Genomic DNA, 19,602 nt, shown 5'->3' on the forward strand with positions numbered 1-19,602 from the left:
GGGAAATAGCAGCTCATGCTCGAGCAGAGGATCTCGGCAGCTGAAGCGCTGCTGCTCTTACAGGGCACTGGTTGAGGCAAGGAAAACGCTCTTGGAGAACCTCAATAACTGATGTAAAAACGCATCAAGAGTCACAGCTCGCCGCCTTTGAACCGAGCCAAAAATTTAAGTTAAAAATCAAGTCAAAGCACGGCTCTACCTCGCCGCAGAGCGGCTTTCCCATCCCAGCGCTGGGAAACGTGCTGCCTCTGCCCCCCGCACGCCCGACTCCTGCCCTGCACCGCTCTGGGCAGCGAGGACCCCGCTCCTGGGCTCTGCGGGCGCTGAAGGTGCCGTGGGGACCCCAGACCCGTGGGGAGCCACCAGGGTGCCCAGCAGGGAGAGGAACCTGCTCACAAAGGAGGCACCCGTCCTCCTCCTTTTGTCTGCACCGCTACCTCCCCGCGGCAACCCGGGCACCGCCGGGGGACCCCAGACAAAAGGCTCCGGGGCACCCCTGGGGGGAGGTGCAGACCCCTTTTTGGGGGGAGGGTCTGCGGATGGTTTGGGGGGCGGCCGAGCCCCCCCCCGGGTGGGCGAGGAGCCCCCGCTTTTGTTCCCTACCTCTCTTGGGGCGGGGGAAGCTCTCGTGCAGGTGGAAGACGACCTTCTCCACGAAGTGCTGGATGTTGCTGTGCTCGGGCCCCCGGACGAACACCATCCAGTCGTGGGTGAAGCCCTCCACCGTCGGCTTCTTCCTCACCTGCGCTCGGTGCCCCAGCTCCAGCTTCACCTGGACGGCGCACTGCGGGGCGGGCGGCGAGCACCCCACGGGGAGAGAGGAAAATAAATACAACAATAATAATTAAAAAAAATAATAAATAAATAAATACAGAATAAATACAAAAATAAAGGAGAAACGGCAATAAGCACAGGATAAAAGCACGGGACGGGAACACGCCGGGGCGCGGCGCGGTACTCACCGAGCCGGCCATGCCGGGGCGCCGGCCCCGCCGGGCGCTCGCTCGCTCCTGCCCCTGCCCCTGCCCCTGCCCCCGCCGCCGCCCCGCGGCGTCAGCTCATGGGGACGGGGAGCGGCGGGGGCGGCCGCGGCCGGCGGTGGGCATCGTCTGCCTGCCGCCCCGCCCCGCCCCGCCCCGCTGCCGGCCTCCGTCCACCTCCTCCCCGCCCTCCTGCTGCTGCTGCTGCTGCCGCCCCTCCTCGCCCCTCCTCGCCCTGCTCCTGCTCCTGCTCCTGCTCCTCCTGCCCCTGCCCCGCCGCCGCCCGCCCCGCTCCGCGCCCGCCCCGCTCGCAGCGCTGCCCCCGGCCCCGCCGGTTGGCAGTACGCATGCGCGCCGCGCCGCCCGGCCGGCCGCCGCCGCCGCCACACCGACATAACGGCGTGCCCAGCGGGGCGGGCGCCGCGCCGCGGCGGGCAGCCAATGGCGAGCGCCCGCCCGGCCGCCCGCCGCCCCGCCCGGACACGCCCCCCCGCCTCCCGCCGCCCTTAAAGGCACGGGCGGGCGGGGAGGTGGCGCCCGAGGGCTGCGTGCGCCCGGTGCTGGGCAGTGATAGCGCTTCTAGTCCCCAACCCAAAACGCTGCGCCGTGCCCGTGCAGGACACCCCTCTGGCCAGCCTGGGCCAGCTGTCCTGCCCGCGTCCCCTCCCAGCTCCTGGTGCACCCCCAGGCTCCTCGCTGTCAGGGCAGCACGAGGAGCAGCAGATAAAACATCGACCTGTTATCAGCGTTATTCTCACCCTAAACCCCAACAAAGCGTCGTGTGAGCCTCTGTGAAGAAAATTAGTTCCCAGCCAAAACCGTGGCATCCAGTCAGGTGGTACAGAGTCTTTACAGCCCCTGCTGCATGAAGGCATAAACCGGTTGTTTCAAGGCTGCATGCCTGAAACTAGGTAGAGCTTGATGCCGGTATGGAGAAGGGTTGAGCACACAATTGCTTTTCTGCCTGATACTAAAGCCCATTAATTGCAAACAGCTCACTGAGCAGCGGCTGCCTCTGAAGAAATCAGGGGAGTGGCAGCATCACCTTCCTAGAGCACCTACCCAGTTACCACACCCCTGCAGCCATCAGCAGCCAGGTGTGACTCAACAGAGCTCTGAGGACACCCTGAGACACGCTGGGAAACAGGCTGCCATACAAAAGTTTAAACACTGGTGGTAATGCTGATGCTTTATGAACTGCCCAGAGTCCTGTTAGCAGAGCTAAACAGCACCATGCTCATGTCCCAAACTGGGGCTTGACAGAATTATTTCTACCTGCATTTAATGATACTTTGATGACATCATTTACAATGAGGACTTCGCAGGGTGTCATCCTTAATTTAAAAACCTGCACCCAGCACTTGCAATTGCTGAACTAGAATCATAGAATCAGCGGATATCCCAAGTTGCAGTGGACCCACAAGGATTATTGAGTCCAACTCCTGGCTCCACACCAGACTACCCAAAAAATTACACCCTGTGTCTAAGTGCATTGTCCAAACACTTCTTGAACTCCCCTAGGCTCAGTGCTGTGACCGCTGCCCTGGGGAGCCTGTCCCAGTGCCTGCCCACCCTCTGGGTGCAGACCCTTTCCCTAACCCCCAGCCTGACCCTCCCCTGTCCCAGCTCCATGCCGTTCCCTCGGGTCCTGTCGCTGTCCCCAGAGAGCAGAGCTCAGCGCCTGCCCCTCCGCTCCCCTCCTGAGGGAGCTGCAGGCCGCCATGAGGCCTCCCCTCAGCCTGCTCTGCTCTGGGCTGAGCAAACCAAGGGGCCTCAGCTGCTTCTCATATGTCTTGCCCTCCAGACCTTTCACCATCTTTTGCCCTCCTTTGAACACTCTTTAATAGTTTTATGTCCTTTTTGTACTGTGGTGCCCAACACTAAACACAGTACTTGAGGTGAGGCCACACCAGTGCTGAGTAGAGCATGAACTTACTCCAACAATAAACATGGAGCACCAATGACTTCCGAGCAGTAACAGGGCATGATATTTAAGTCATGACAATACTACACCATTCCTCTTTCTTCCACTCCAATGCCTATATTCTCACTTTGTGTAACACATTAACCTCTCTGCCGTTCTCAGCTGAGAATTCACAGGGAAGATAGGGAAGATGCAGTTCTCTGCTGTCAAAGTGGTGCTTCCACTCCCTTGCCAGTGTGGCAGATAGAATAAGTTTTATGACAATCATGATGCATATTTCTGCTTTCTTATTTCTGCCTTTAAAAATTACACAAATACAGTTGAATTAGTAATAAGCAAACCATAATTTATTTTATAAAGATGATGCAGTTTTTAAATGTTGTAATCAAAAATTAAGTGTTTCATATGAATGTAGTTTCATTCCCATATGTATTTCATCACAGAAGCATCACAGAATGGTTTGGTTTGGAAGGGACATTAAAGATCACCCGGTCCCAGCCCCCCTGCCATGGGCAGGGACACCTCCCACCAGACCAGGTTGGCCAAAGCCCCATCCAGCCTGACCTTGAACACTTCAGGGTGGGTGAATTAACAAACTCTCTGTGCAACCTGTTTCAATGCCCCACCACCCTCTGAGTAAAGAATTTCCTCCTAACCTTTAATCTAAATCTCCCCTCTCAACATTGAACATATTCATATTCATGCTCAACATGTTGAATGTGTTGAACTGTCAGTAGTAAAGTAGAAAGTGGAAGAATGCTCAGTGATACAGATTCGTTATGGAAACAGATCTACAGAATGATTTCTATACTCACTGACTGTAGTATTGTCCCTAAGAATCTTTTTTTTTTTTTTTTTTTTTTTTTTTCCCCTGTGTACCCTCAGCTTTAACACTTGAGGACTACAGAATGTTGCCTTAAAATATTCAGGTACAGACATCATTTTATTACGGAAATGTATGCTGGAGACACTGCAGTTCAAAATCCCACTATATATCAACTTCTGTCTTCGATACATCTTGCTAGCTACAAAATAAATCCTCTTACATTCTCTCCCCACATTCCTGGGCAACTCTTCAAAGATCTTGACGGCCTGTTTGTTTTTGACTTCCTTATATACATAATAGTTTGACATCATGAAGAATATATTTGCTTCTTATGCTGCGGCAGAAGTCGGGGCTTCTTTGTGTAATAAATTATGTTCTGTTGTGGGGTACCTACAGGCAGCTAAGTACCACATAGCTATTCACTCACCCCTCATCTGCCAGTGAGATGGAGGAGAGAACAATAAAAAACAAAAACAACAATAACAAAAAAAAAAAAAAAACAGCTTGTGAGTTGAAAGACAGTTTAATATGACAGAAGAGAAAAGGAAAATAATAGCAGTAAAAGAATTTTTACTTTTTTTTTTTTTTTTTTTTTTTTTTTTACAATGCACATGATGCACAGTGTAGTTGCTCACCACACACCAAGCAATGCCCAGCCTGTCCCTGGGCAGCATGTCCTCCCCCTTCCCCAGCCAGCCACCCCCATTTATTGTTCAGCATGACATTATATGCTACGGAATATCCCTTTGGTCCATATGGGCCAGCTGTCCTGGCTGTGTCCCCTCCCAGCTCCTGGTGTACCCCCAGCCTCTTTGCTGGCAGGGCAGCATGAGGAGCTGAAAAGTCCTTGGCTCTGTGTGAGCACTGCTCTGCAACAACCAAAACATTGGTGTGTTATCAACATTATTCTCATCTGAAATCCAAAACACAGCACCATACCAACTACTAGGAAGAAAATTAACTCTGTGCCAGCTGAAACTGGAACAGAAAATTAGCCCTGTCCCACGTAAAACCAGAACAGAAAATGAACTCTATCCCAGACAAAACTGGGACAGTGCTGTATAAAAATAAAACCCTTTTTTTCAACTCAGTTTTTATGCTAAAAAATAATATGGACAATCTCTGTGTATGAGTCATCATAGTTTTGTCAAGTAGGACCAAGGCAGACAATGAAACAAATCAAACACAAAAAGAAAACTATCACATCATTTGGAATTTTTCTACTTCTTGTCCACCTCCTTCTTGCTCTTTTTCTTCCACCAAGATCTGAATCATTCTCCCCAGGTTTGTTCTGGAAATCCTTATTAGTCAATACAAGCTTTGGGCTTGCTCAGATTGATGATTCCCTTTGTATAACAGCGCAAATGATCCACAGCTATAGATTTGAGGAAAAGTCACAGTGGGCCTGATCCTGAATGCATATTCGTTTGCCAGGATCCACGGTAGAAATGGAAGCACCATTTCCCATTCTAAAGGTCTGCAAAGCTGATTACTGTCCTACACGTTAAAAGCCACGTTAACCCATTTTTAGAAAAGATATACCTGTACACAGAAATTTATTTGCTCTGGTTTTCTCAGAAGGTTCAAAAGATAGGATTTGATTTCTTTCTTTCCTCACACTATAATAATTCTAAGACGGGAGCAATTCCCTTAGACCTGGCAGCATCAGGTCATCATATCCTGCAAAGAGAACAAATAAGACACACGAAAGAACTGTTGTCTGTCTCCACAAAGTCTGTGACTCTGTGCTCCTACTAGCTTTTATGCTGAAGTAAAGAAACCAAAGTGCCTTTTGGATCTCTGCAGATTTTTCTTGAAAACTATAAAACTACATATAACTACTTCAATGGCAGTCTTCTCTTGTTACTTTATGACATCTTTGGCATTTTTGTTTTAACAGAATTAGAGTATAGATCACTAAAATTTCAAAAAAAAACTTCATGTCACTTAAAAAGAGTGAGAGGAATTTTCATGACAGTGTAGGCAAACAGACTGCCTATTTTACCAGGAGTTCCAATATAGCTGGTGAAATCAGAACCTGTTTAATGAGAGAGAAGGTGTCCAAACACTGAAGAGTATCCACTACACTGTATAACCAGGGTTGCTGGATTTTTAACTTTCTTAAGATACCTGTGAGACAATACTCTTTTCTGTATTCCCTTAAGTTGGTGCATTTTCTGGCAGAGACTCACACACCATACTCCATAACTCGGGATTCTACAGGAAGGAATGGAGCTGGATGGTCCTTTGGAGTCCTCTCTGCTGATTTTTATTTCTTATGTATTTGGGCAGAAGTATTTTCCTCTTGACTTAGGACAGGACTGAACCAATACAAGCAGTGCTGAACCAATACAGGCCATTTTCCCGTGTTGTACATCAAAGTAGTACTGGAAATGCTTCAACCTGACTTTATTCACTCATATTCTTTTTGACTATTTATTTGAGGGCAGTCAGTTGACTAATGTGTACTCAGAAATGCCTGCAGACTCAGATCCAAATTTGAAGAGATAAAGGGAATTATTTAGCATGTCAGTTGTGAAGCAATATTGGTTTTTAGACCCAAAAAAAAAAAAAAGTAACATTTGTATTTAAGCTGAAGGGGTTGTGATGCCATTACAGACATTTTAAAAATGTATCAATTTTACACTTTAAGTTGACAGAAGCAGAATCAAAGAATGATCCTGAGCTGGTTAACCAACAAACTGGTGCAATCATTTTTTCATTTTGGATGAGCAGTTAAAACAACCATTCTTTGATCTCATTATGGCAGATGGATGCAATTATGTGCATATTAAAGTGCAAAGACTCTGGGTCAAAGAACTACAGAGTTACAAAGGTGACAGCAATTTTCTAGTAGTACTGTCTAGTATTGAAGGGCTTACCATGGAATAATTGTACAGCTGCAGTTTCCCTTTGGAAAATTGGAGACATTTGAGTCATGTTCTTAAAGGCATTTAACTACCTAGAGGTTCATGCAATCAGTCGCTGCAATGCTAAAAATCCTTGTACATTTTATGTCTGCTGAGATACCTGACGTAGCTACAGGCTTCCCAGTAGGCACCAGACCCTATATGAAGACTGTGAAGTGTGATCCCAGCTCGCTGTCTTAGAAGGAACGAGTAAACATTTCAGCTCAGTGCACAGCTAACTCTGGAAGCCACGTAGCTATGTGAATGCAACACTGCAATTGACCTAACAAGGGCCACATTTCATAACTATACACTTGTTGATTCCACACAAGGCTGAAAGGAACATGGCCATTCCCTGTTATTTTCTTAAACAAGCCAGAAATATCTTGTGTCACTAAAAATGAAATTGTTTCCCAAGCCACTTGGACACACTAAATTGTCTTCAGTGTTTCAAACGCAGGTGTTTAAAATTAACTTTTCAAAGTTCACTTTCTGTGACTCAAATATATGGACTGACTTTTACATGGGCCTTGTTTTAAAAACAAAACTAGCTGAAACAGCTAATATTACTGGTGATAAAGGAAACCACAATGCCTTTTAAATATATCGTCAGTCAGAATTTCTCTTTATTTGAGATCTTTTAATTTCCTTATGCAGACAATATATAAAATTGTAGCCCAGTCCTGTTCCAAGCCAGATACTTTGATTGCAATGTTAAGATGTTAGTCTGAACCAGAGCCAAAACTTAAAACGAGCCTACAGCTGATCTTACACATATGACAAAGGATATGTATAAGCTGCTTTGTAATGCCACTCTGGCTGCCAGGAACTAATGGCAAGATACTCTCACTGGGCTGTCTCTTTTCTGAGTTAGCTATATAGACTGGACAAACACCAAGCAGCCTGGGCCAAGTGTGCGCCTGTTTTGAGGTTTTATTGGCTTGTCCATTTCTACTCACAAATCAAAGAGAAAATAAGCACTTTAGCTGGTAACACATTAAACCACCAGTCAATGGGAAAGACCTTTAAGAGCAATGTCTGCGTATTTTAGAAAACAATATAAAATAGTTTATAACTCACCACCAGCCACCTTAGGGGGAGGTAGTAATGACAAAGGATACATGTACAAAGGGAGTATTGGTTATGCACAATATTATAGTAAGCAAAGTAAAATATATATATATATATATATATAATATTTATATATATAAAATATATATATAAAATAAAGGTCTCTAGGGACACATAAGGAAATGTGTTTGGAGTGGAAAGCCATGTTGAGAGACCTACAAGGAAGTATTTAGTTTTTGATTTCCTCACTATGATGTAGCCCCTGCAGGAAATACTCCTGTTATACAAAGCAACACAATCAAATTTTGCAGTCAGTTTAAGCCTTGGTAACGAATGAGTTCAGAGAACCTCCTCTGGATTTCCACAGGTGTAGCCAGGACAGAGTCTGATCATACATGCAAAGAACTTATTAAGGAGTAGCTTTAGCAAAATCAGTTTGCTCAGTTCTTTGCCTGAAGGGAGATTTACTTGCGGGAAATAAACCAAATATTTAAAGGATTTATGTGATTGTCCTCAGTCTGCATCAGGTTCTTGACCTGGCCGTTATACTGCGCATGTAAGCTAACATTGCCCAAGACAGGAGTTTACACATAAGGTGATCATTGTGTCTTGAGCACTGACTACTTATGCTAGAGCCTAGTTACAAGAGTATCAGAGAGGTCAAGTATATTGTATTCACACCTTCTGTGGCCAGAACCAAGAAACAGCCAGTATCACCAGAAAGTGAGTGAGAAACTAGAATGGCTTACCATTACCTTGGAGTAATGGTAATGATAGACCTCTCTGATACTCTTGTAACTAAGCTCTAGCATAAGGCAAACTAATGATGAAAAGCAAAATTATGTATTAGTGACATGTACTTACATAACCATAGGGTCTCAGTGGTCCTCATCTTCAATGAACTCATCATTACATCAATACTGTGACTCAGAAAGCAGTTTTAGTCCCACTTAATGGATGGGTAATTAGAACAAAAAGAGATTAAATGACATGCCCAACGAAAACAAAACGAAACAAAACAAAACAAAACAACAACAACAAAAAGTTTTCTAGTAGATCAAGCAGTTAAAACCAGTGAGGACAAATGTTGGCCCTAAAAAAAAAAAAAAAAAAAAATGATTGAAAGAAATTATAATCAAAAGTAGCACAAAAGTAGCACGGGAGAGCAGAGAGACCATAATTCACAGCTAGCTGAACAATAAGAAATGTTTGAGAAATGTGGAATTTGAAAGAACATTGCAAAGTTTGAGAGATATATTCCTCTTGTTTGCAGAACTCTGGTCTTAGAAGCTAGATAGGCACATATCAGAAATCTAAATAGAAATCATATGGATAAGAAATAGCTATTTCTACACATGATGAGGTTTTAAAGCAAGACTGCTCAACATATGGATGTTTGGGAGCCAGGTTGGGGACCAGCTAGTAATTAGAGCATTACACAAAAGCTGGACGTAATTTTTATGAAGGCACAGAGGGGAGCAAGGCAGAATTAAGATAGGGTGGAAATGCTTTGCCAGCTGCTAGAAGGGGACAGAGAGGAGCTGCAGCCTCTACATTCTTATTTGCCACACAGATTTCTGAAAGCCTTCCACATAAGCTCTGTGTGGTCCATTGAATTCATCAGACCTTAGCACTAGAACAGCTGCACTCCGTTTACACTCCTCCTAATCGTAGGCACCCCTCAATGCACAATGAATTTCCTATCAGAAGACTTTCCATCACCATATGACTTTAATTTCAGATACTTTTCTATATATTTATAATTTCGGTTATAACTCGCCAGCTCTCCACAAGATACAAATGCAAAAGCATGCTGTCCTGATTGACTGCAATTTCCACCTATCAGTACTCTATTGCCTCTTTTTAACCTGTTCCTCATTTATCCGTTCCCTACAATGTATTTTAAACTGATCACAACTGTCAGTTTTATCCATGTCAAGGTGCAAGTACATACAAATGTGTGTGTGATATGTGTATACTATTATCATTACAAATAGAGAGAGCAATGGTTTTCTAGGGCATCACTGATCACTATTCTTTACTTGCATCCTTCTGTGAATAGAAATATTTGAGAGAAACCAGGGTAAAAAGGGGCATCACTAACTATGAAAATGGATGCCACAAAGCACACAAGTCTTTTGGGGAGTAGTTGGATTATAAATAATCTGCTTTTAGAGTCTAGAAAGAGGAGACAAATTCCAGAATTTTATTGCACTAAAGGTCTCTGTTCGGTGGGAATAAGCTTCAGAGACACTTTGTAGGGCCAACAAAAGATGGAAAGTTTGGGTACAAGCAGTGTTTAAACTACTATAATGGATCTCAGTGGAAACACTGGAAATAGTTTCAATACGAGTGATTGAGTTAATAATTAAAGAAAATCTTGAAGGTTCCAGATTGCTGTCTCAAACAGAGACGGAGAAACTGGTAACTCCAATAAGCCCAGAAAACATAAGCCATCAGAAACATTGCTCTAAAAGATCCCTGAAAAATGTAACTTATAGTAAAAAAAAATAAATAAGAATAAGAATATTGACAACCAAGTAAAAGACAGAAGTATAAAAATTCACTCATGTCATTAGTCTTCCCTTACACTGCTCGTGCCTGTCATATCATTACCATTGTTTGTGTAGAAAGAAGTAGAAGTATTCACAGAATTTGCCAAGAAAGGCTCACACCATCTCTTAGTTTTCATCTTTGTATTAATAACTCAGGTGAAATCCAGTGCATTTTAATGGGAACATTAAAACTAAACTCTTGCTTAAGACTAAGGAGACCTTAATCCCCTAATTGATCCATGCTTCCTTGTGCACCATAGGCACCACCTGCATTGTCTGTCCTCTTCTTTCTTGTTTCCTGACTCTGGCTGCAGGGAAGCAGAGAAGCGGTGACTCTGCACAGAACCCAAGAAGTCTGTATCTCAAGATCTATCTCACAGTTCTGCCCTACATATGAAACCTGATCCAGAGGTTTGTCCTCATCACAGGAATTCTCAGTATTGCCCTTCACCCCAACTCAGAAGCTACCCATAAAACTAATCCAGTTGCAGAGCTTTTTGAGCACACAGAAACAAAAGTCATTATTTACATATTTTGTTAAATAAGCCTTTTTTTTTTCCTCAAAATTCAGCGCTTCACCTTCACGCTTGGCTGCAGGGATAACTAGACTCTGCTGCTGTTGGGTAAGAATCACAGAGTGTTATTCTGATAACTGAAATGGCTGTGGTGGCTGACACAATACAGTCCTCTTTTCTGAAATTTCTGTGCATTTGCAATTGGCAGATTTGTATAGGCATATTGCTCTGAAGTAAGCTGTCCATGAAATTAAGGTTACCAGGACGCTACCAGGACTTAGGTAAGTGGATGATGAAGCCAGTAATTTTAATCTTATGCAGCCTGAAATGTGATAAAGTAAAAACAACAACAAAAACAGCAACAACAACCAATCAAACAAACAAAAGAAAGGTTTTGTTTGTTTGTTTGTTTGTTTGTTTCAAGTAGGCACTTTTATGTTTAAAAGTGTAGCTGAGGCATAAATCAATCTAAATCACATCCTTAACAGCATTCCTTCTCAGGTCTTCCTCTGCTGCATTGTATATGTGAAAGAAGAACATGGTTTATTGTTTTGACATTACTTGTACCCCAGTCTTATGTCTTGGTATGCTACAGCTGGCGATCTTTCATCGCGGTTGCAGAACGGGGATTAAAATATATAGACTATATTTCCACAGAAGACAGGAACACCTTACTGATCAAAGTGTTCCCATAATATGAAATATGTTTACAAAATTACAGCTTAAGGGGACTTCAGAAACTTAGGGGAATGTAAAAGTTGGCAGGGAGGATATCAAGAATTTGCAGAAATATCTTCAAAACACTTGGCTGTTTAGAGATGTTACATGCTTTTGAAAGTCACTGCTCAGATTTCAATTTCCCACTTGCATTCTGGTGTCCAAATGAAGATACTTCAGAATTATTAATAGTCAACAAATGAGCATCCAGATGACATGCTATCTTGTCACTTTGATCAACCCATGTTACAAAAACAACACTGAGGTTTTAACTTCATGTTTGTGTAAGTATGCACATGGAACATCAATTCTTACTTCAAAGTACTATTCTAGCTTTCTGGAAAGACACTAAATGTTCTTTCTAAAAGTCAGATCCAACAAATCATTGTTAAGGATGTAGCTGAGCTTACCCGAATCACTCTTGCCAATGTTAAGCAGTATTCTCCCTAGTGTCAGCCCCTGGTCTACACCACTACAAACTGGCCTCCAACTACTCTTTCCAAACGTCACAAACCTTTGAGCTTAGCAGTTCAGCCAGCTTTCAGTACACCTCAGTCTCTACTTATATGGTCCATAGTCTCCAGTTTGTGAGAATGTTACGGGAGTCAGGCATTGGAAGGGGGTGCACAGGGAGGTGGTGGTGTCACCGTCCCTAGGGGTGTTCAAGGAAACCTCGAGTACTGTGTTCAGTTTTGGGCCCCTCGCTACAAGAAGGACATCGAGGTGCTTGAGCGGGTGCAGAGAAGGGCGATGAAGCTGGTGAGGGGCCTGGAGAACAAGTCCTACGAGGAGCAGCTGAGGGAGCTGGGCTTGTTCAGCCTGGAGAAGAGGAGGCTCAGGGGCGACCTTATCGCTCTCTATAGGTACCTTAAAGGAGGCTGTAGCGAGGTGGGGGTTGGTCTGTTCTCCCATGTGCCTGGTGACAGGACGAGGGGGAATGGGCTTAAGTTGAGCCAGGGGAGTTTTAGGTTAGATGTTAGGAAGAACTTCTTCACTGAAAGGGTTGTGAGGCACTGGAACAGGCTGCCCAGGGAAGTGGTGGAGTCACCATCCCTGGAAGTCTTCAAAAGACGTTTAGATGTAGAGCTTAGGGATATGGTTTAGTGGGGACTGCTAGCGTTAGGTCAGAGGTTGGACTCGATGATCTTGAGGTCTCTTCCAACCTAGAAATTCTGTGTGATTCTGTGGTGCTTAGAGACTTGGTTTAGTGGGTGACATTGCAAGTAGGGGAATGGTTGGACCGGATGATCTTGGAGGTCTTTTCCAACCATAACGATTCTGTGATTCTATTGAAGACATTTATTGAAGTTAGTAGTGGGATAGCCCATGCAAGTCTGATTGAAAAAGAAATTCAGAATTAGGATATTTTAAATGTAGCTTACAAGATGGCAAGTGCATTTCCTTGGGGCCAAACTCTCTGTAGATTCCACCATACACTGCAGACAGTAATACTGGAGGCAAATTAGAGTTTTTAAAGGATAAGAGACCACAAAACGCAGAAAGGAAATATATAAAGTGAAACTACACAGTATTAAAAGCTTATTGGATTCCTTTTGTTTTAGCCACAGTCATGTCTCACCCACTTAAATCTACCTGCAATTGTCATTCTTACATGCTCAAAACCAAAATCTGATTAATAAATCAGTAAATGTTTAAATTCTAGGAGATTGCTCAGCCAGATAAATGACTTAGCAATGCTCAGGCTTGCTACTCAAATATAAGGGCAAGGGCAAGCAATACTGGTGGAGTAGATAGAAAATTTCACCATACAACCTTGTAGCAGGTGTCAGGGCCTTCCCCTTTCCTTGGGGAAGAAGGCACATAAGAACTGGATCTTTAATATACTAAATTATAGACATACTCTGTAATGGTAGGGCAGGTGTAGATGCTCATTCACTCAACTCCCGAGCAATATCAAATGATGACAGGATTCATGAAGAAAAATTCCCAGTACACATGAAACTAAGAAGTATCACATCTTTGCCAACAAGACCTTGAAATATGCCCCTACGCATAAGCATAACTGCCTTGCAGGTTTATTAGATGTTTTTGGAGCAACTAACCAAAAGTGAGGGATGAAATATGTAATTCGGCATTCATTTTATAGGCATATCTGAACTAAAATCTACAAATATATGTATTACAATTCACATTAGGTAAGCATGAGAACTAAATCCAGTAAAAGTACCAGATGAGAAAAGGCAATTTAGGTTATATTTCTTTTCTTGGTTTTTTTTTTTTTTTTTTTTTTTGTTTGTTTGTTTGTTTGTTTGTTTTGTTTGTTTGTTTGTTTGTTTGTTTTTTGTTTGTTTATTTTTTTTGTTTTTTGTTTTTTGTTTTTTGTTTGTTTGTTTAGAGAAAATCTTGACATAGTTAGGATTTAATACCCCAAATCTTGGCACTCTCAGCCAGTCACTACAATCAATGGGAAACTGAAATGCTCCAGTGATAGAGATTAGCCTCTGCCCAGAATTAGTCTCAAACGTTCTACATCGCTCTTCAACAAAACAAGAGACAAATGATTATATGTATCCAAGCTCTTTTGTAGGTCTTGATTGCACTACCACAAAGACGATTTTTATCTATGTAACTTTAAGGTTCTGGAAGGCATTTCAAACCTAATCTTGTGAGCTAAAGAGCACTCCCTGGCAGGTGTTAAGCACTTTCAACTCTCATTAATCTCAACAGGCTGGAGGATGGATACAAATTAGGAACTTCCAGTTCAATTCTACCCTCATTCTACATGCTCAATTTTCATGTAAGTCCATGGAAGCTCTGTGTGTGTGTTGTGATGGCCCTTCATAACTGACTACAGTTTGCAGTAAAAACAGCTGCATCTAAAAGTTTAATGTGTTTTAAATCAGCCTTATTCTTAGTATTAGCTGATTAGACCCATTTGCTAAAACCATATTTTATCATCAGGCCTAAGAGATTTTAAATAAATAAATTTTAATAATAGCAAGCTTTGCTGCTATTGATTTCTAAACTTTCTAAACTGGGACTTTTCTTACTCCTTTTTTTTTTTTTTTTTTTTTTTTTTTTTTTTAAGACAGAATTATTTTCTGGCATATATGAAATGTGATACAAGAAATGAGGTATATTGGGCCATTATCAGTGTTGTGACTGTATGATTTTCATTTGGATAATATCCTTCACTGGGAGATCTCACAACACATTAAAAAAGCTGCCAAGAGAACCTTCTGGCAGATCTTGAGGGGTGCTGCTGGCACATCACCCCTCATGCTATGACTGTCCCCTGATAAAACGACTCAGAAAATCATAGAAAAAGTGTAACTGGAGCCAATGATTCCTGTGCACTTTCTCTCCCTGGAACAGAACTCCCAGGCCAGTGAATAGGGCAGTTTTCATGGATTCACTGACCTTCACGACATCTCTTGTCTCAGGAACTGAAGGGTGGCAATCCTGTTTGGGAGCCAAATCCAACCTGAGCTGTATTTTAACTGTTTTTTGTATAACAGATAGGCCACATTAAAACTATCAGGAAACAATGTTGGCGACACCTCCCAGAGGCATCAAATTTCTTTCAAATCTGACTAGCAAACGCAGATTTGGCAGCATAGTCTGCAGCGGGTATAAGCAGCTTTGAATCAAACCCAACTATAACTCTGGCACGGATGCTGCTCTAATGACTCCTAAGTATTTATTTTATCTTATTGGAAGACCTTGGATGCTAAGGATGCCACTGAAAGGAACTACAGAAAACATATCTTAGTTTAAAGCCAGGCTCCAGAAGACATGAAAGTTGGAAGACAATCAAAAAAATCAAATCAAATAAAAATCACTATTCATGAATTTAAGCATGTCCATTAAAGGATCTTCTGCTTTGTTTCTTCTTCTGAGATCCAAGCATAGGAAAAAAGAAAAAAAGAAAAAAAAAAAAGTATTAAAATAGATAGAGACTATAGGACAGTAAATGGCTCCATATGGATTAGATAGATCCCTTTTGTCTCAAGCCAGAAATGACTCGATGGAGATACCAAAAGCCCTTTGCTAGAGTGTTTGGGTTATGTATGTTCTTACATTTAATACCGTGATTCATCAATGTCCTCAGTTGACTTACAGGAAACTCAGGATTTTGAAACATTGCTGGGAATTAGGCAACAGAGTTAATGAATCCAGAGAATGAATGTGATATTATTGATATGATGAACCAAGCATGAAGCCACTCTGGTGATCTGCTTCTCAAAGATAGATGCTTCTCAGTATAAACAGAACTAGACCTTTCAGCACCAAAAAATAAATCAAAAGGATATTTACTCCTTTCCTCTTCAGAGATGTATTTGCAATTTTCATCTAATTGAAAACTATTTTGGCCAGTGCTCATTTGGGCAACAGCAGACTTTTATTTAGTGCTGTACTGAGACCAAGTGTCTCCTCTCTTGGGAATAAAACAGAGCTGAAATACGGACAGAGAAGTTTCCTTCGTTAATATGCTGCTGAGATACAATTTACCAGTCTAGGCAAGCTCTGCAAGGTGACAGATTCAAAAACAGAAAAGCTGGTTACCCAAAAGGCTACATAGCAACACCAACAAAAAATAATCTTTATAGTTGTAAGTAAAATAAATAGGAAGCAAAGCAACAGAAGATCACACCAAATACATCCGCAATCCCATTGCAAGACTGGATCTGACTGCAGTTGGGACTCACCCACTGTCTGCCCCAGTAGCATGTAAGGCAAGGACCTGATGAGGTGTATTGGGAGCACTGCAGAAGACTGCATCTGAAGAGTTAGTGACCTTGAAGAGGCCACGTCTGCTCTACTGGGCCTTATATTTTGGGTTGAAGAAGGCGGCATATTGCTATACATTCTGTAACTTACAACGTTGTTGGGAAAGGTGATGGGTATGTGACAGGTGTTACCTGCTCACGGCAGGGGGGCTGGAATTAGATGATCTTTAAGGTCCCTTCCAATCCTAACCATTCTGTGGTTCCTCATGAATTAAGGGGTGGAATGCAGTGATCCTGACCAGAAACCACTGTACATTGGTGAGCCACATAACATCTGGCTTCAGGAGGTGCAGACCTGTGCTGTGCTGCACGTTCAACATGGCCTTTAGGCCCACCTTGTGCTGCACAGGTCCCCTGGCCAAAGGACAACCTCAGCCAGCCCATTGTACCAGAGAAGTCTTCAGGCAGCTCCCAGTTGGTACCAGCAATTGTCACCTGCATGGCCTTGCCCTTACCTCAAACACAGCAGAAAGTTCTCATGCAAGCAATTGTTTTCAAACATATCTGTTTTCTTGAAAGAGTACTATATAATAGCTTCAACAACCAAAAAGGAGGAACCCCTCTCCACAGATGGTATCTGTGCAGTGCCCTGCAGGAAAATCTGTCTTAAGTCTGAATCTGCATGAATGCAGAATTTCTATCATCTGAAGGGATGTGAGATTTACTTCCTATCTGTATTACTCCTTTTATTCTATGTTATTATAACAACTATTTTATTAAGCTGTTGTTGCTGTTCCATACGGACAGGCAAAAAGAGCCCCACACTGTCTCTGCCTCCCATTTGGCTCCCCGTGCAGTGGCGGCAAACTTGAGTGCCCTACTCACAGCCTCTGCTACAGGGAAAATGCTTGGCAATGCAACCCTTTCACCAAGACAAACTTACTGTGATGGAGCAAACCTACACTAAAATTCCCACAACTTAATCTGGTCAGCATGTGAAGGCCTAAAATCCTTCAAGAAAGTCAAGTCCATTATGCTTTTTTCCTGTTTTTAAGGAAAACTAGCAATGTCCAAAATTATTACTTGGTCCACTGTACAGGCTTTTCACTCCCTGTTGAGATTTTATTTCTCAAGCCTGACTGAATAATAAAGACTTCCTAAGTATATAACACCTTGAATGTTGTACATCCATTTATACTTACTTACAAAACACCATTAAATGTGATTTTTAAACATATTTAAGATTCAGTGTTTCATAGACCAATTTAACTGGCTTTGGGGCTGGTTGTCATTTATACTACTGGCACAACAGAGTACTAGAAGGCATAAATCAGGGCCATGAATGTCCAACCATGATACAAGAACAAACAGAAAATGAGAACTGAAGCATCACACTTTCTAAGCAAACAGAACAATGATGAACCAACTGGTCAATGGTGAGATGCTCCCCGCACAAGGCAGAAAGGGGGAAATGGGAAGATTTTTGATTCATGCCATTGCTAATGGTTACCTGGAGACAGACTGAAATTTACCCCCTGCGAAAGGGCCTACATGACCTTTCAGGTGATCTTGGGGTACGACAGTTTCAGTAGCAAGGAGAGTTGCGAGCCCATTGTGGGCTCAGTACACCAAGCCCAAAGCCACACTACAAATAATTGCACACACCTTTTGCAAAAATAAAAATAAAAATAAAAATAAATTACTGTGAAATCATGTAGACAAAACAAAAGTCTACATGATCTAAGGCATCTGACTGATCTTCGTTGTGTGTGTACACATGTAGGCAGAGCAGGAAAATATAGTTTTGTCCTCTGGGTGACGTTTGGGCTTTTTCTAGGTTCTGAATCATCAGTATGTGCATTCCCACCAGTTCTGTAGGACAAGATATTTGGGATCCTGGAAAACTGTGTACTGCTTTTATTGGTGAACCTGGTCTCAATAAAATAAAATTCTAAGCAATGCCCACCTAAGCAATGCCCATCTAAGCAACTGCTTAAAAATAGGACAGACTTATTTACATCTACTTTTGTTTCATATTTGTTGGCATTTCACTACCTTCAACTCAAACCAATTTGCAGTACATACCCTTGAGTTACTTTGCAGAATAATCTAGCCCTTTCCAAAATAACTTCTCTCAAAGCATTTGTGATTTTTTCTTTTTCTTATGATAACTCCAGAGAAAGTAATTTTGATGTTATTAATAACATGTCTTGCAGAAGTTTCCTGTTGCTCCCATGTTGAGGAATAAAGTGCTCTTGTGTGTTTAAATAGTTTAATTGAGAATACAACCCCTCAGCTGTCTTAGCTGTGAGGAGCATTCAACCTGTTAGTAACACTGGGGTTTCCAAAATGCATCACAGCAGAGCTTAAACTAAGCCATCCTTCTCTCTGAGGTCTGGAAGGGCCTGTAAATGAGAAAGGTGTGTAACATGCAGCAAAGAGGAAATCATGTTTTCTTCCTGTCCAGTATCTTCCTGATTTCTGTATAGCATGCTGGTCACTGTACCTCTCAAACCATTTAGAAGGTTGAAGAGACTCACTCTGCAGTAATTTCAAATCTGATGAAGATCTTAATTTCCATGTTCAGAGAATGTATCACAAACTCCCTTATCCATTTCAACCTGAGAGGTATTGTTTCTGTGTAAGTCTTTGGAGTTCAGCCTGTGTTTAACTTTGGATTGATGGGGCAGCAACCTACCAGAAGACTGGTAGGATTCACACTCCCTGGTAGATCCAAGACCAGCAGAATTCAGGAACTCACACCACCAGAACCCCCACAAAATCCTGGACCCGCAGTGCCCGCGTGGGCCAGTGCCTGGGCCTGGGGCTGAGCCCTGTGGACACAGCTCCCTGGGGAAGCTCCCTGGGGAAACCATCTTGCCCCTGAGGTGCCACCACCATGGTAGCTGCGAGGCATTGTGGCGGTCAGGTGTTGTAGTGGTGAGAAGTCGTGGCTGCTTGGCACCGTCCCGCTACGACATTTCTTCTCAGAAAGAGCAGTCAGACATTGGAAGCGGTTGCCCAGGGAAGTGGTGGGGTCACCGTCCCTGGAGGTGTTCAGTGAAAGGTTGGACGTGGTGCTTAGGGACACGGTTTAGTGGGTGACATTGGTGGTAGGGTGATGGTTGGACAGGATGATCTGGGAGGGCTTCCCAACCCTACTGATTCTGTGACAGCACTGTGTGAAAACAAGACAGCTTTACCCAACCGCGAGCAGTGCCGGGCCGTGCCTGCACAGGGCGCGGAGCTGCCCTGTGACGGCCGCCCACCCAGGCACCCACAGCCCCGACCCTCCCCGTGGGGAGCCCCACGCCCCGAGCCGCCCCCCGCGGCCCCTCGGGGCCCCGACCTCCCTCCCCTAAGGCGGGGCGGGCGCCACCCCGAGCCGGGGCGCAGGCGCCGGCCTCCGCGCAG

The 19,602-nt window shown here is 43.4% G+C and overlaps 1 protein-coding gene across 6 annotated transcripts in view; it reads right to left on the bottom strand.

Annotated features, from left to right (window-relative positions):
- The window catches only part of MLLT3 (MLLT3 super elongation complex subunit), a 142,103-nt gene extending 141,024 nt beyond the window's left edge, over positions 1 to 1,079 (bottom strand). For all 6 annotated transcript variants that reach the window (XM_084503719.1, XM_084503718.1, XM_084503716.1 and 3 more), the window contains exons 1-2: positions 963 to 1,079; positions 604 to 784 (exon numbers count right to left, since the gene is read on the bottom strand). In XM_084503719.1, the coding sequence (XP_084359845.1) occupies positions 604 to 784; positions 963 to 974 (193 nt within the window). In that variant the 5' untranslated portion in view covers positions 975 to 1,079. The remainder of the gene's footprint in view (positions 1 to 603; positions 785 to 962) is intronic.
- Between the last annotated feature and the right edge of the window lie 18,523 nt (positions 1,080 to 19,602).

Source organism: Aythya ferina (assembly GCF_964211825.1).
Source record: "Aythya ferina genome assembly, chromosome: Z".
In the NCBI taxonomy this organism is placed as follows: Eukaryota; Metazoa; Chordata; class Aves; order Anseriformes; family Anatidae; genus Aythya; species Aythya ferina.